Source organism: Rhincodon typus, chromosome 2 (genome assembly GCF_021869965.1).
Source record: "Rhincodon typus isolate 14 chromosome 2, sRhiTyp1.1, whole genome shotgun sequence".
Taxonomy (NCBI): domain Eukaryota; kingdom Metazoa; phylum Chordata; class Chondrichthyes; order Orectolobiformes; family Rhincodontidae; genus Rhincodon; species Rhincodon typus.
In genome coordinates, this window is record NC_063333.1 from 10,060,473 (window position 1) to 10,078,499 (window position 18,027).

Genomic DNA, 18,027 nt, shown 5'->3' on the forward strand with positions numbered 1-18,027 from the left:
TCAGCCTTCCTGCTCCTCTAATTTTTTCCCTAAGCCAGTTTGACACAATTATCTTGAAGATAGAGGTCTTGAAGAAAGGGTCTGAAGAAGGGTCTAGGCCCGAAACATCAGCCTTCCTGCTTCTCTAATGCTGCTTGGCCTGCTGTGTTCATCCAGCTCTGCACCTTGTTATCTCAGATTCTCCAGCATCTGCAGTTCCTGCTATCTAGGGAAAAAATTAATTGATTTATTATTAGAAGTCACATGACACCAGGTTATCGTCCAACAGGTTTATTTGAAATCATAAGTTTTTGGAGCACTGGAGGGAAGGACACTGGCACAGAATTTATATGCAGTGAGATAATGGCAAGATAATTCCAGGTAATTAAGAGTGTCAAAAGATAAATACAAATAGTGTGAGTGGAGTGTCGATAAACTGAATAACAGGTCTTTGCAGGTGAGTCAAATGGTGTGAGGAATGTGTCAACAGCTGAATAGTAGGTGAAGGAATCCGATTAATAATTACAAAAAAATCAAAACTAGGATGGTGCTGGAGACAAACCAAATGGCTGGAATGATATGATAGGTGTAAGAGTCGCATGCCGAGGGTCTAACAAGTAATCCAAGACTGTACAAACTAATTAATGTAGAGAGATAATAACAAGTTATCAAGGTGATGGTGTCTAAACAGAATAGTAAGGAAGATTTAACACTGAACAGTATAGGGATGGTTACATGTAGTGCAGTATGAACCCAAGATCATGGCTGAGGCTGTCCTCATGGGTACAGATAACCAAGTTCCGTACCCATGAAGACTGCCTCAACCATGATCTTGTTAGACCCTCGCATGCGACTCTTATACCTAGCAAGTCATTCCAGCCATTTGGTTTATCTCCAGCACCATTTATTTTTGATTTTTTTGTACTTATTATTCGGATCATAGGTCATCCTTTCACTTGCTATTCAGTTGTTGACACTTTAATCATGCTGTTGACACTCCTTATCACCTGCAAAGACCTGTTATTCAGCTTGTCGACACTCCATTCACACACTCTGCATTTATCTTTTGACATTCTTAATTACCTGGAATTACCTTGCCATTATCTCACTGCATATAAATTCTGTGCCTGTGTGCTTCACTCCACTTCACCTGCCAAAGGAGCAGCGCTCTGAAAACTTATGATTTCAAATAAACCTGTTGGACTATAACCTGGTGTCATGTGACTTTTGACTTTGTCGACCTCAGTCCAACACCGGCACCTCCACATCATAAGTTATAGTTGTCATATATATTGAGATACAGTGAACAGTATTGTTCTTCTTGCTTTGTACGGTACCTCCGAGATCACTATGAATTGCCAATCTAAGTCTGTGAGATTGTTGCAGGATCCAAAAATGTGAGAAAAATTGACCATTGATACATTCATCCTCCAACTGATCGAAACATACTTCATTTGCAGCCAGGCTCATGTTAGCTGAGTGAATTGGTTTGGGTTGGTGACCTCCTTCCACGCTCCAGTGATGATTTTCAAGGCCATGCTTCAAGCTCCCAGTCTCTCAATGTACCTCCTGCAGCAGGGCATCCAACTCTTCAGCATCAGAGCAAAGAAGCATTGACTACGTGTCCCTGTGATGCCACGCAAACAATCAGGCAGCCATTTTGTTACAGCAAAACTTTTCTTTACATGACAAACTGCAGTCCCTTGTGAGTGTTGAGCCCTTATTGGATTTTGCAATCCCTAGGCAACTGTAAGATAAAACCATATCGCTACAGCTTCTCAAAGAGCAAGATTTAACTTTCAAAATGCAGCACTGTGCAAACTATGGAAGTGCATAAGCACAATACTTTGAACATCACAAACCTATGGCTCTTATCTTAATTGGATCCAACCAAAACATAACTCTACCACCACCTCCTTCCCCCAAATCCTACGGAGTTTACTCCAGATATGTTCACATTACAAAAATTGCTGACCTGGGGTGGGGATTTCTATTAGGAGTTTGTAAATGATGGGCTGAATTTTATTTCGGTTTTATTTTCCCAATCAACAACAAGCTGAGGTTATCAGTATTTAATGGGACAAACTTGCTGGTAAGCTACAATGATTGATACAGTAATGGCATAATGATGCAACATTAGTTAGAAAAGCAATTTTTAAAATAAAAAATAACTCATTCACCCCCATATAAATCACCCAACTTGTCTATTTCAACCATGTCTAATCGAGAAGTAGACTAATTGATGAAACATCACATCAAGAATCAGCCAAGGTTTGCACGAAAGAAAGTTTCATTCATCAGCAAAAGTCACAAGTCAAATTAGCAAGAAAAAGTCATGGCACATTTATCAGTGTCTGATCTCCATGACACATATTCTCACACTACAACCTGGAGGAAAATGAATGATTAGTGTGTGAGGCTGTCAGGGTCTGATAAGTGATTTATTCCGTCGCTGGTAAATCTTGCTAGCAAGAAGGTCTAAGATTAATCTGTAGAAATATATGATACATAGACTCCTTTTTTTCCATCATGTCCAATAAACTGGAATAGGTATTAATGAAAGATTTAACAAAACCTATGGGAAATATGAAATTATCCTGAATCTATTGCCTGGAAGGTACTGCCAGCATAACAGTGAGCTGCTCTAGCCAGCAGTCATTTCAGAAGTGTGGATCAGTGTACCTTAACCTGTTGTATTCACAGACCTACCTGCAAAATTACTGATGAAAAGAAGCAGTTTGTTGCTGCTGGATTGTGACTTAATGCATGAGCCAGATTAAGGTTATTAGATTTGGCAGAACAGATCTTTTACAATGTTTTTTTTCTTTCTATTTCAATGTTTTACTTGTTCTGAGGAGGTGAGCAATGCTGCCAACAGCCAACATGAGAGTGTGGGTGGGGTGTCCTGGGTTGCCAGAAGCTGCTGGCCAATCAGAAGACCACTGAATGAGACTTACTCCTCAGCAGACCCAGCTGCAAGAAGGTAAGTGACTTGTAACTTCTTGTCTTGGGGTGGAGATTGTAGGGAGAGTGGGGTGAGTGCTGAGGGAGGTCAGAGTGAAGGGTATTGGTTGACTTTCAGAGGCTCCTGCCTTACGATCCTCTCCACCCAACTCCATGGTCCAACTGCTCCCAGTTGGGACAATTAGAGGCATCCCCACCCCTAACTCAACAAGCAGGTCACTCCGGTTTCCCAGCTAGAAAGCTAGCTACCTTAATCAACCACCAGGAAGGCAGGTGATCGAGGAGTTGAGGTTCTTAGGTGGTCATTAGTTCACACTTATGGGCCTTGATTTATGCTGAGTCAAGGAAGTCCCTAAACAGTGGACCTACTCTCACAGAGAATTGGTGAAAAGATGAGAAGTAGATGAGTATCTCTCCCGGACCAGCCTGTCCAATTATTTACTCTTCTTGCCATCTCTATGTAGGGGAAAATTACATCCTGAGTCAGCCACATGGTATGGGCCTTGAACTAGTGTGCACTAGACAGGGAAGAGGTGGCTGGTTCCCTTCTGTGAAGGGTACTCATCAACCAAGTAGATATTAACATTCTTTGGTGAATTGTCCAGGCAATTTTAATTTCTACAAATTGTAGCACTGGAAGACCTACAAATTAGTCAAGCATGCTAGCAGCCAGACTAACAGCCAATTTCAGATGATCAGTTGGGCTCATAACATGGCTCATTTATGCTTATTAGGAGCGACACACTCATACAGTGTAAAAGCAATGTGTTCATGTCTTGTCTTTTTTGAGAGCTTCTATTCTCTGTTGCTTTTTCTATGACAACGCCTTGGTCAATCAATACACCTTTCCCCTGTAGTGTAAATTGTTAGGATCATTTAAAATTTGAATTTCTTGCCTTTATCCCGATGAGTGTAAGACCAATATTTTCAATATTTCATCTCTTTTCAGCAATGTTCAAATATGCCACCAAACAACTGAAAGTGGCTTTTGCAGAAAGGATCCCAAATCCTTGGTGAGGATGGAATTAAAAACAATGAATTAGCTATTACAATACAACCAGAAAATCTAGTAAGAAAGTGTCCAAGCCAAAAACCTTCGAATAAACAAGCATTTGAAGTGGCCATTCAATATACTGCATTGCAGATATCTAACGTAATCTCTCCAAATCACCATAAGACCATCAGAAATAGGAACAGGAGTAGGCCATTCAGCCCCTTGAGCCCGCTCTGCCATTCAATAGGATCATGGCTGATCCTGGCTTCCTGATTGGTCCAGGTTAACAATCCCAATCAAGGACCTTGTAGTCAATAAAATCCAGCTGGTTCCAGTCACTACAACCCTCCCCTACAACGTCCAGGGATATAGGCCTGGTCAGTAACTTCATCTGACAAAGGAGCAGTACTCTGAACGTTTGTGATTTCAAATAGACCTGTTGGACTATAACCTGGTGCTGTGTACCTTCTGACTTTGTCCACCCCAGTCCAACACCAACACCTCCACATCATGAAGAATAATGTTACCCATAATTATTGCTCTATTCTATTTATATGGTCCTGTTATTTGTTGATTTTTTTAGTCTTTGCCACAGTGTGGCTACTGTATGGGGGTCTGTACACTGCTCCTACCAATGTCTTCTTTCACCACTTGGGCCTCACATTTCTTCACTATGCTCCAGCTTTATTCTCACAAGTGGCCAATAAATATTCAAAGCAATGTACAAGTCAGTAAGATCAATCTGCATTGCCAGTGTGATTTACCTTAGTGCTTTACCTGTATGTGCATGATTTGCAGCAAGCAACGTTGGGCCTAATGTCAGACCTCACTGGGGTAGCATGGTGGAAACCAAGCGCCATTATTCCCAGAGACATCACAAAAGCTAAAGCTTTTACAAAAGTATGCAGAAGTTCTCGAATTTTATTTAGAGAAAATGTGGACCAGGTTTCTGTAATTAACAAGAATTACTACTTCATACAATAAATAGATTCTAGCTACAGTTAAACAAACATAAACTATATAACTTGACACAGATCTCTACTGGTTAAAACTCCATCCCCCTTATAAAATACCCCTATACACACACAGCCAGGCAAAAAACTGATCTTATGGGCAGAGGGAAAATCTAGGAAAACAGTTCAATGGCCTCTGGCCACACGGTTCACTTCTGCTTGCCAGGACTTGCTGTTCTTCATTCTTTTTTCTCCAGGTACTTTCTATTTCCTTGTAGAAGGCACAGAATGACTGGTTCACAAATTATAAAGTCTCTGACTTATTTATTAAAAACAACAGCTTATAACTGCAAAGCAACAGATGGAAGAAGATATCTGGCTTTCTTCAGACTTTCTGCAGAGACCTACCACTGCCTCTTCTGGAAGTCTGAAGGCTTCTGGCAATATCATTCTCACTCACAAGCTGTTCACTTGCCACTTGCCAGGAACCAATCACATAATTATTGACAGGCAGATGGCCTTTGTTATCCATAGGTGGTCACAATTCCACAAACCAATCAGCTACTTGTTGCCAGCTGAATCTCATTTTGACCCCCTGGTTCCAGCCCTTCTGCATAATTGCTCATAAGACAATCCCTCCATACCAGAGATCAAATAAATTACCGTTCATGAATGTTAACTAAAATAACTGCACAGAGGCTGGTATCCTGTCATCAAGTCATCAAGTCATCCTTTATTTACATGTAAATAACTGTAGCTAGCCAGCTTGGAGTCAGTCGCCTGAACTCAGGGGATTGTAAATCCCCTGTTAATATTGGTCAGCCAGGGCTTCCTGATTGGCCCAGGTTAACAATCCCAATCAAGGACCTAGTAGTCAATAAGATCAGCTAGTTCCAATCACTACATCCCTCCCCTACAATGTCCAGGGATATAGGCCTGGTCAGTAACTTCATCTGACAAAGGAGCAGCTCATGTAAACAAAGCAGTCATGTAACCGCCACATACAATGAGTTTCAATTACTTGCTTTTAAACAAAGTGCAGCAATCTCTTCCACAATCCTTGATTTGAAAACAGTCATTTTCCTATTTCAGTCCACAATCAAAACTACAGAAACATTGAAAAGAAATGGTCTTTACACTGATACCACTTTGAGACATTACACAGAAATATTAAATGTACTGGCTGGCCACAGGATCCCACTGCGGCCTGGTGGGATTGAGGTATCACTGGAGCTCCATTTAATTCACGCTCTAATGAGTGTCAATCAAAGTCAGTTATGGCTCGTGATCTTTAGGCTGCATGTCATTTGTACTGACATTCTTGTTTGATTTGATTTGATTTATTGTTGTCACATGTACATAAGTACAGTAAAAAGTTTTGTTTTGCATGCAGTACTGGCAGATCATAACATACAAGAAAATACAGATCATAGGGCGATTGAACAGAGCGACGCATACAAAGTTATGGCTGCACAGGAGATGCACAAAAGCAAGATCAACATTAGGTTTGAAATTTGAAAGGGCCATTCAGCAGTCTAATAGCAGTGGGGAAGAAGTTGTTCTTGAACCTGTTGGTACATGTGTTTAAGCTTTCGTATCTTCTGCCTGGTGGAAGAGGTTGGAAAAGATTATAACCAAGGTGAGAGGGGTCCTTGATGATGTTGGCTATCTTTCCGCAGCAACGAGAAGTGTAGATGGAGTCAATGGATGGGAGGTTGGCTTGCATGATGATCTGGGCTATGTTCACAACTTTCTGTAGTTTCTTAAGATCCTGGACAGAGCGGTCGCCATACCAAGCTGTTACGCACCAGATAGAATGCCTTCTATGAAACATCTGTAAAATTTGGTGAGGGTTCTTCTGGACATGCCAAATTTCCTTAGCCTCCTGAGGAAGAACAGGCGTTGTTGTGTCTTCTTGACTATTGCATCTACATGGGTGGTCCAGGACAGATTGTTAGTTATCGTCCCTTGAAGGAACTTGATGTTTTTGACCCTGCCATCTCAGCTCCGTTGATACTGATTGGGGCGTGTCCTCCTTTCTTCCTAAAGGCGATGATCAGTTCTTTAGTTTTGCTGTCATTGAGGGAGAGATTGTTAGCTTTGCACCATGACACCAAACATTCTATTTCCTTTCTGTATTCTGTCTCGTCATTATTTGATATTGGGCTTACAACAGTGGTGTCATCATCGAACTTGTAGATGAAGTTTGGAAAAAATTTGGCCACAGTCACGACTGTACAGGCAGTACAGTAGGGGGCTGAATACACATTCTTGTGGAGCACCAATGCTGAGGATTGTCATAGAAGAGGTGTTGTTGTATATCTTCACTGATTGTGGTCTATGGATCAGGATGTTGAGGATCCAGTTGCAGACGGTGGAGCAGAGACCTAGATCACGCACTCTGGAGATTAGTTTGGATGGGATTGGACGAATGTAGCAGCAACCATCTGAGTTATGGCTTTACAAACATGCTTCTGGGTACGCCCATCGTCAATCACCTCTGTTCTGTCAAAAGGTCAAAACTGGGATGTTTTCCCAATAATCGTACAGCACTTAATTCCACTCACCATTCCTGAAAGAATGAAGTCATCTATAGTACAACATCCAACTTTAGGCAGTAACAACCACAACTACAACATTAATCAATAACCATTTCCCAATAGGAGAGCATCTAACCACCTGCCCTTGATGTTCAATGCTGAAACACCAGATCAACATCCTAGGAATGATTACCATAAATCAGAAACACAACTGGACCAGCCACACAAATGTCATGGCAACTACAACAGGCTAAAGACGGGCATTTCTTTTGGGAGTTATACAGTCATACAGCACAGAAACACACCCTTCAGTCGAACTCGTTTGTGCTGACCAGACATCCCAATCTGACCTAGTCCCATTTGCCAGCATTTGGCCCATATCCCTCCAAATCTTGCTGTTCATGTACCCATCCAGATGCCTTTTAAATGTCGTAATTGTACCAGACTGCACCACTTCCTCCGGCAGTTTGTTCCATATATGCACCACCCTCTGCATGAAAAAGCTACCCCTCAGATCCTTTTTAAATTTTCCCTTCTCGCCTTAAACCTATGACCTTTTGGACTTCCCCACCCTAGGGAAAAAGACCTTGGCTATTCACCCTATCCTTGCCCCTCATGATTTTACAAACCTCTATAAGGTCACCCCTCAGCCTCCAACGCTCCAGGGAAAAAGCCCCAGCCCATTCAGCTTCTCCCTATAGCTCAAACCCTCCAACCCCAGCAACATCCTTGTAAATGTTTTCTGCACCCTCTCAAATTTAACAATGTATCTTCTGATTCTTGTTTAACAACACACCTTCTGACTCTCAAAAGCTCCTCTAACAATTAATATGTGAAAGTGTGACGAAATACTCAACAAATGTGGATGAAGTTAGCTACAACACTGAAGAAGCTTAAAATGATCCAGGAAACAGCAGTCTATTTGATTAGTACTCTATCCTTTAAAGACCAGTTTCCCCACCACTGGCAAACCAAAACTGCACTATGTACCGTCTGCAGGACATATTGCAGCAGGTTCTCTGGCAGTGGTTTTCAAATCTATGATATCTACCACCTGGAACAGCAAGGGTAGCTAGCAGAATTAACCACCTTCAGCTCTATATTCTCCTCCAAGCCAGGCACCATCCTGCCTTCGACATATGTCGCTATTCCTTTATCATTATTAGGTCAAAATCTTGAAACTCCTCACTCAGTGGAATTGAGAGATGATCTTCAGTACCTGGACAACAGCCAATCACAAAAAACATCCATTTTCACTTCCTTAAGGGGAACAAAATAGAAGTAGTAAAATGCTGGCCTTGGCAGCAATACCTGTACTGTGAAAATGAATAAATAAAACAAAATGCTATGTCTGAGAGCAGAATTTTAGGCAGCAAGAGGAACAAGGGGAACAGTATTCATTGTGCATGAGTTGCTAGCTGTCTGCAGCAAGTGGCTGCAAGGATAAATTTACAAATGGAGCAGCAGAACAGAGAGGGCTCCTGAGATTTCCCACACAGTGCTTGAAGCATTAGTACAGAAGATCCAAAGGAAAGAGAAGGAATCTTTCCCGGGGCCAATATAATCAATTGCCTCAGATTGTCTTCGAGAAGCCGGCACCAGTGTTGCAAGGAGTTCAATGATGTCACATGGGTGGTCAATGTCAGTGGATGTACCTTTAGAGGACATCTGCTACACATCACAATACTAACCTCTTACCGTGCGTATTCATCATTCACCCATCAGCAATCAGGACTAACATTCTGAAACTCTACACTCACACATGTACCAGTCTGTTAGCTTGAAATTCCCCTTTCATTGCTTCAGTATGCCTGCTGCTATCAGGTTAACGCAGCACATCACCCAAAACACACTGCATTACATTCACTGAAATTCTGCTCCGTCTCTTGGAGGACAAGTAACAGGAGTGAGCAAGGCAGAACTTGAAAGCGGGCCTGCATCTTCTGAGCGCTCTGGAAGAAACGTGCTCCAGATTATAGTTAGCCGTGGCAGAGCCGACTACATCTATCATCACCAAGGACATTCAGGTTAAAAGTATTTTCTTGCCAAATGTCCCTTTTCTACCTCACCAAACCCTCATCGTGTTCTCTCACGTGAAGTGAAAACTGCAGAAGATGTGGCCATAATCCTCTTGTTTTCACTGCAACCTTTCCCTTCGGCAGTTATGCTTTCAAATACTGATACATTCTGGTGTAAGGTCAGTGAGCGGAAGAGCTCATTCTCTTTCTCCCTCCAAGGATGCTGCCAGCCATGTGCTAAGTGATTCTCCTTTCTAATTTTATTAACCAAGAGGAGCTGCCTGGTAAAATGACTGCCTGGCCAGCTACCGCAGTCTTGTCAGGATGAGTGAGAGCTGCTGCAAACCTCTCAGAAAGAAGCAGCACAACGACTGCAGCCAAATAGGGTAGCTCAGAATTTGGAATGCAGAGGTGAGGGGCACTTCATGTGCCAGCTCCTTGAGGATGAGATAGCAGACTAGATTGCTACAGGGAACTTAAATTGGGGCTTAAGTGGGGGGGGAACATACAAAATGATAAAGAGGGATATGCACACTGAGATGCTCAGCACATTGCAAGGCCTGACAAACACTCTACTGTCACTGTCAAGCAGCATTGAGGAATCAGACTCCCACCTGGCAGGGAGCTCTGCACAAAGTTTGGAATATATCTTTTTCAGTGTGGAAGTGGTGGCCAACTCCCACTTGCGCACACACTTGTTATACAGTCTCAGCTTCCAGTGCAATGCAGGTAGAAATCCAACACATTTTGGTGCTGCAGTGGATCCTTTGTCTGAGATCAATCTGCTTGTTGCCATGCAGCTTTGTACTATGCAGGCTCAGACTGCTGCCATTGTAGCTGTGGATCCCTCTGTTCAAAGAAACTTGCAGGTTCTTACAGCAGCAATCTGCCCAACAAATGATAAGAATTACTGAGGTGCCGCATGTGGGGATTGACAGTAGCAAAATGGAACATGATGAGCTCTCCTCTCTCAATGATAACAATATTAATGCTCCCATAACTGACATCCACCAGTGTCCCTGCTGCTGGCTGTCAGTGAGCTGACCCAGACTGCTGCTGTGAATACTAAGACAATCTGAGTTCACGCACTCAAGACCCTGAGCTTCTCAAGGTGAAGCCATCTGCAGTGTCCTGCAGTGAAAGTCAACAGCCTTCCATGAGCCATGTTGCAGGCACTGGTATAGCACTGTGTAAGCCTGGCACAGGGATCACTGTACAGGCACAAACAGCATGGCGAAGAGGGAATAGTTCAAGATGTATTATTGGATGTGTAGTTTAGGAAAGATTTTTTTATTGGTGATTTCTATTTCAACAATTAGTTTGGTTAGTAAGGTTAGATCACATGGGATCCAGGGCGAGCAAGCCAATTGGATACAACATTGACTTGTAGGTAGGAGAAAGGGTGGTGGTAGAGGGTTGTTCTTTGGACTGGAGGCCTGTGACCAGCAATTGCTACAAGGATTGGTGCTGGGTCCACTGTTTTTCATCAATTATATAAATGATTTGAATGTGAATATAGGAGGTATGGATACTAAGTTTGCAGATGACAACAAAGTAGGTAGTGTGGACTGTGAGGAAGATTATCTCAGAGTACAATGAGACCTTGATCAGATGGCCAATAAACCGAGGAATGGCAGATGGAGTTTAATTTTGATAAATGTGAAGTGTTGCATTTTGGTTAGGCAAACCAATGGTAGGGCCCTAGAACAAAGAGACCTAGGTGTGCAGGTGCATAGTTCCTTGAAAGCGGAGTCGCAGGTAGACAGGGTGGTGAAGAAGGCATTTGGCATGCTTGCCTTCTTTGGTCAAAGCATTGGGACAGGAGTAGTCATGCTGCGGCTGTACAGGACATTATTGAATTGAACTGAATTAGGTTTATTTTCACATGTACTCACGTTAGTACAGTGGAAAGTGTACAAGTCACCACTTACGGCGCCATCTTATGTGCAAAGGTACCTAGATACAGAATCTAAGGTACAAAGCAACAAAAAAAAGGAAAACAAAGTTTAAAAAGTTAAACATTACAGTCCTTCTTACTAAAATGTGGAAAAACAAAGAAACACAGTTAACAGTTCAACACCACAGTCCACAAGCGCCTAGCCATGCAGGACTTGCACTCCACACAAGGGCTTGACCTCGGCTGTCCCAGGCTGCCTGCTCTCACTGCCTTGCAACTTGAAAAGCTGCAGAAAAGATTTACAAGGATTCTGCCAGGACTGGAGGGTTTGAGTTATAGGGAGAAGCTGAATAGGCTGGGGCATTTTTCCCTGGAGCATTGGAGGCTGAGGGGTGACCTTATAGAGGTTTATAAAACCATGAGGGGCATGCAAGGGTGAATAACCAAGGTCTTTTTCCCAGGGTATAGAACTCCAAAACTAGAAGGCATAGGTTAAAGGTGAGAGGGGAAAGATTTAAAAAGCGTCTGAGGAGTAACTTTTTCATGCAGAGGGTGGAGCGTGTATAGAAGGAGCTGCCACAGGAAGTGGTGGAGGCTGGTGCAATTACAACATTTAAAAGACATCTGGATGGGCATATGAATGGGAAGGATTTAGAGAGATATGGGCCAAGTGCTGGCAAATGGGACTAGGTCAGATTGGGATGTCTAGTTGGCGTGGACGAATTGGACTGAAGGGTCGATTTCTGTGCCATATAACTTGATGACTATAATTTGGTCAAGGAGAAACAGCAGTTCTGCAAATCCAAAGCAGGCAGATTGAAAGGTTGAATCATCATAGGATCCCTACAGTGTGGAAACAGGCCCTTCGGCCCAACAAATCCACACCAACACTCAGAACATCCCACCAAGACCCATCTCCCTATAACCCATCTAATCTACACATCCCTGAACACTATGGGCAATTTAGCATGGCCAATCCACCTAGCCCGCACATCTTTGGACTGTGGGAGGAAACCGGAGCACCCGGAGGAAGCCCACACAGACACGGGGAGAACATGCAAACTCCACACAGACAGTCGCCCGAAGGTGGAATTGAACCTGGGTTCCTGGCACTGTGAGGCAGCAGTGCTAACCGCTGAGCCACCGTGCCTTCCCAGTTGATTGTTATTGAGTAATGATAATGATGTACCAGGGAACAGAAGTCTCAGCAGCTACTCATGGACAACCCATCTACAGCAAAAAGAGACCTGCATCCTGCTCTTCCTTCTCGTCCTGAGATGGTCTGTGGATGTCTGGCAAAGGCTGCACCCTCACTACGGTGAGTATTGAAGGGCTCCAGTAAGTGAGACAGGCAACGGGATGTTTACGGTTTACTCATTGATGCTTCTTGAGCTGCCAGTCTCTCATTGTTGGTATGTTGGCTTCATGTGGCCAGTGGCAGAGGTGAGAGTTATGGAGACAACTCCCAAAAGCATCCATTCACCGCTGTGATATTCTGTACACTCATCAATTGCGCATTCATTGAATGACAGCCATTGTGTTTCTGATACATCTATCTGAGTGCACCATTGGGTAAATACAGTGAACGTTCAAAGAGACATGGGGGAATCGGGTGCATAAATCTTTAAAATGTTACAAACAGGTGCAGATAACAATCAAAAAAGCTAATGGAATGCTGGTTTTTACATCTATAGGACTGGAGTACAAGGACACAGAAGTTATGCTACAGTTATACAAAACCCTGGCTAGGCCCCATTTGGAGTACTCTGAGCAGATCTGGGCACCACACTTTCAGAAGAACATACTGACCTTAGGGGGAATACAATGTATGTCTACACCAGTGATATCAGTGATATTATGAGGAGAGAATACATAAATTAGGCCTGTTTTCTGTAGAATTGAGAAGGTTAAGGGGTGATCTGATCAAAGTGATCAAGATATTAACAGGAAAATGCAGGGTAGATAAAGATAAACTATTTTTACTGCTTGGAGACTCTAAAACTTGGGACATAATCTGGGAATTATGGTCAGTCTGAATTATGTTCAGGAGAGGTGTAAGGAAGCACTTCTACATGCAAAGGGTGGTAGATGGTTGGAACTCTCTTCCACAAATGGCAGTGGATGCTAGATCAGTTGTAATTTTAAATCTGAGATAGATACATTTTTGTTGAGCAAAGGAATTAAAGGATATTAGCCAAAGGCAAGCATATAGAGTTAGGCCACAGTTCAGCCATGATCTCATTGAATGGTGGAACAGGCCCAAGGGGCTGAACTATCTACTCCTGCTCCTATGTATCTTGCTATCAATCCAAGCTTTCCATTATTTTGCTTCAAGGTTTCTGAAGCACCAGTAGCGGGGCCAAGGAGCTCCATTTCATGGCTGCTGCATGCTTCCAGCATTTTCTGCTTGGTGTTAATAAAGTTTACCTTATTGGTTATTGCTAAATTGTAATTATCTCTCAGTAGTTCCATGGTAAATGGTTTTCATTGAAATTTGGCTGGTTACTGATCAAGGGCAATTATGCCGTAATTTCTTTTAAAAAACATATAATCAGCTCTGATATTATGCCAGCAAATGTCATCCAAAAGGTTCTTGTCACTTCAAATTAAGTCAGTCTTGTACTCTTGCAGCTGCAGCCCTGTCACTGCTCATACACCTCATGCAGCTCAGTCTTTCATGTAAATGCCCCAGGCTCAAACTGCGCACTCTGTTTGGTAGAGATCATGCCCTCAAACAAACTCACATTATGCCTCATCTACTACAGTCTTTAAGTTATCTATTAACCGTTCATCATAGGAGTCCAACATAAAAGACAACAAACTGCAAGCGTGAGGAATAACTGCTCTGTCACTGATCGGCACTGGATCATTGCAATTCCATCAGCACTAAACTAATCCAGAATCAACAGAAACTGCATTTTAATTGAAGCAAACTACTAACATCGTTGCCCGTTACTTTGAAAGAGTGAGCTATCACTTGGAATACTTAACCTTGCCTTTTAGCCCAAAAATTGATTAATTATAGAGAGAAAAGGCATGGTCAAGATGCCCTGTAACCAACAGATATCATCTCACAAATTACATTGAGCTTGTTTTTAATCAAAGTCATCTGCCTGTACAAACTAGGCGTAATTGGCAAGTCACTAAATTACATTCAATGACATTGTGACAAAGGTAAACTATTTAACTTCGCCTTTCTTGATCTGTCTGCAATTTTGATATGGTTGACTGCAACTATTCTCAACAGCCTCTTTCCAGTCACCCAGCCAGGTGGGACTGCAGTCACCTGGTTTCATTCTCTTCCGCCTGAACATACTCACAGTATTACTGCAATGGTTTTTCTGCTCCTACAGGGTTACCTCCAGTGTGTCTCACAGCTTTACTTTTGGTCATTTTCTATTTCTCATCTACATGCTACTTCTTCGGTGACATCATCCAAAAAGCATCAATTTTCATACGTGGACATGTTTCAATGTGTAAAAGGTTAGTATGCAGGTACAGCAAGTATTTAAGAAGGCTAATGAAATGCTGCCCTTTATTATGAGAGGAATTAAACTTAATTGAACCTAATACAGGGCATTTCAGTTCAGAGGACGTTTACTACATTGATATCTGGAATGAGAGGGTTGTGTTATGAGGATTCATTGGACAGACTAGGCTTGTTTTCACTAGAATGTCTAAAAGAACAAGGGGTGGCTTGAATGAAGTATGCAAGATCCTGCTTAATCTTGACAAGTTGAATGTGGAAAAGACATTTCCTCAAGTGGGTGAGCCCAGAACCAGGGGCACTGTTTAAAAATTAGGGTCTGCCCTATACAACCCGAGATGAGGAGAATTATTTATCTCTCAGAGAATTATGCAACTTTAGAACTCTAGATCACAAGGCGGGATCAATGAATATTTTTTAGACAGCAGTGGACAGACCTCTAAAGAAGCGACATACTGGACCTTGTACTTTGGATAGATTCTTGTTAGGCAAGTGAATCAAAGTTTATTGGAGGTCGATGGGAATGTGGAAGTCAAATCGCAAACAAGATGAGCCATGATTTTATTGAATGATGGAGCAGACTCAAGAGGCTGAACTTACTTTAGCACCTGGATCCTATGTTTGTATACTGATAACACCCAACTCTATTGTAGAACCACCTCTCCCAACTTCACAGTCAGTGAATTATCTGACTGCTTGCTCAACATCCAGTAGTGGATGAGCAGAAATCTCCTCTAACAGAATACTGGGAAGATCATAAGAAGCAAGAGCAGGTATAGGCCATTCAGCCCAATGAGCCATGCCATCATTCAATGGGTCATGGTTGATCAGATTGTGGCCCTAACTCCACTTTCCTGATTGGCCACGTAGACCAAAAATAGACCCGACTACTCTCGAATATATTCGCTGGCAGCCAGCCTCCATTGCTCGCTGGGAAGAGAATTCTAAAGGTTAATGACCAGATGGATTAATTTCCTCATTAGCCCCATTTTAAATGGCAGAACTCTTGTTTTCAAATGGCACTTCCTAGTTCTAGTTTACCCAACAAGGGAAGTATCTTCTGAGCATCACTTTGTATAGCCCTCCCTCAAAAACTTTTCTGATCTCCTGAGTGTGATGAGTCTGGGACGCTCTTTGTCCCATAATTTTATTCTCAAACTTCCAGCACGTATTTCCACATGTTGACTTTGTAAACGTACCATCAATCTGCTTGTAAGGTTAACGTGGGGACAGGGAGTTCAGGTCAGAATCTATTTAAATATATGGGGAACTTTAAGAAACCAATGTGGATTGTCAGCCACTGGTGGAGAGCTGATGCTATCTCTTCCAGGAAGGCTCACCAATGTTATACACCATCATGTCTGTTGATAGGTCTCAAGTGGGGCTTCCACAAGATCAGGAGAGAAGTCCTACCATCAAGAACCACCAGCCAATCAGAGGCCAGCAGCTCTATTAAACATTGAGGTGTTGGTGGATGCTGTTGGATTGACACCCACTGGAGACCCAGGTTTGCAGAACAATCCAGACCAGAATTAAATGGTGGCAGGAACGGCTAAGGACTGGTAAAGAAAGGTGAACAGTTGTCTGGCAGCAAGGGTAGGGGTCACTTTCAAAGGAACACCATACCCAATGCCGTATCCCTCAATCAGGCACTGGGTGCCTTTGAGACAAAGAGACAACAAGCAACTCGTACAGGTTTGCCTGTTGTGTTCTTTGCACGGTTTCTAAAGGAGTCACAACAACATAATTAATGCATAGTTGAATTTGCTCCCCTATACCAGACCATCACTCAGGTTATTTCCACCTTTGCCACTCATCTGACTCCAGCCTTAGCTTAGCTCACCAGTTAGAGAAACCCCCATATATACTTTATCTGTAGACTTGACAATTTAAATGCGCTGGATATGGGAATCCCACATTCCATCCTCTATAAACTTAAGGTCATCCAAAACTCTGCTGCATTTGTTCTCTTTCACACCAACATTTGTACACCAATCCTTATTACTCACTGCTTGCCAGCCTTCACTGGCTCGTAATTAAACAATGCCCCATTGTTAGAATTCCCACCCTTCTTTACAAAGTCTTCCATGGCCTCCTGAGATCTCTGATAGTAATTGTTCCACTATTGGTGGCTGTGCCATTTGCCGCCTGGCCCCCTAAACTCTGGAATTTCATCCTTCTTTCTCAAACTCTCTTTCTTTCTTTGAGTTACTCCTCAAAACCTAGTTATTTGAATAAGTGTTTAGCCATTGGATTTCTTATCACATTATGTGGCTTGGTATGTGTGGGGAGAAGGCATGTAACAAAAACAGAAGATTGAAAACTTAAGTTGAAGAAACCTGAAACTGGAATTTAAGGAGTCATAGAGACCTACAGCACAGAAAAAGGCCCTTTGACTCATCAATTCCAGGTCAAAAACAACCACCTAACTACAACAGTCCCATTTCCAGCCCTTGACCCATATCCTTATATGTCTTGACATCCCAAATGCACCTCTAAATATTTCTTAAATATTATGAGGGTTTCTGCCTCTACCACCCTTACAGGCAATGAGTTCCAGATTCCCATCAAATTCTAGGTGAAAACATTTTTCCTCATATCGCCTCTAAACCTCCTGCACCTTGCCTTAAATCTATGCCCCTGGCCATTGAACTCTCGACCAAGAGGTAATGTTTCTTCCTGTGTACCCTATCGATGCCTCTCATAATTTTAAACATCTCAGTCATGTAACCCCCTCAGTCTCCTGTGCTCAAAAGGAGAACAACTCTGGTCTGCCCAATCTCTCTTTGTAACGAAAGCTCTCCAGCTATGGCAACATCCTGATAAATCTCCTCTGCACCCTCTCTTGTGCCATCACATCCCTCCCAGAACTGTACACAATACTCTGTGACCAATACTCGGAGACATGGATAGAGCAGGGACAGGAATGGTTGTTGCAGGTTCCGGGGTTTAGATGTTTCAGTAAGATCAGAGAAGGTGGTAAAAAAGGGGGAAGTGTGGCATTGTTAGTCAAGGACAGTATTACGGTGGCAGAAAGGACATTTGATGACAACTCGTCTACAGAGGTAGTATGGGCTGAGGTTAGAACCAGGAAAGGAGAGGTCACCCTGTTGGGAGTTTTCTATAGGCCTCCGAAAAGTTCCAGAGATGTAGAGGAAAAGATTGCAAAGATGATTCTGGATAGGAGCGAAAGTA

At 42.7% G+C, this 18,027-nt stretch overlaps 2 protein-coding genes across 2 annotated transcripts in view; both read right to left on the minus strand.

The window, feature by feature from the left end:
• The window catches only part of LOC109921859 (sodium channel protein type 4 subunit alpha-like), a 1,322,739-nt gene that overhangs the window by 161,561 nt on the left and 1,143,151 nt on the right, over positions 1-18,027 (minus strand). The window lies entirely within an intron of this gene.
• The window catches only part of xylb (xylulokinase homolog (H. influenzae)), a 254,231-nt gene continuing 242,773 nt past the window's right edge, over positions 6,570-18,027 (minus strand). Inside the window, exon 19 of the mRNA XM_048612391.1 lies at positions 6,570-7,462. Within this exon, the coding sequence (XP_048468348.1) occupies positions 7,454-7,462 (9 nt within the window). The 3' untranslated portion in view covers positions 6,570-7,453. The remainder of the gene's footprint in view (positions 7,463-18,027) is intronic.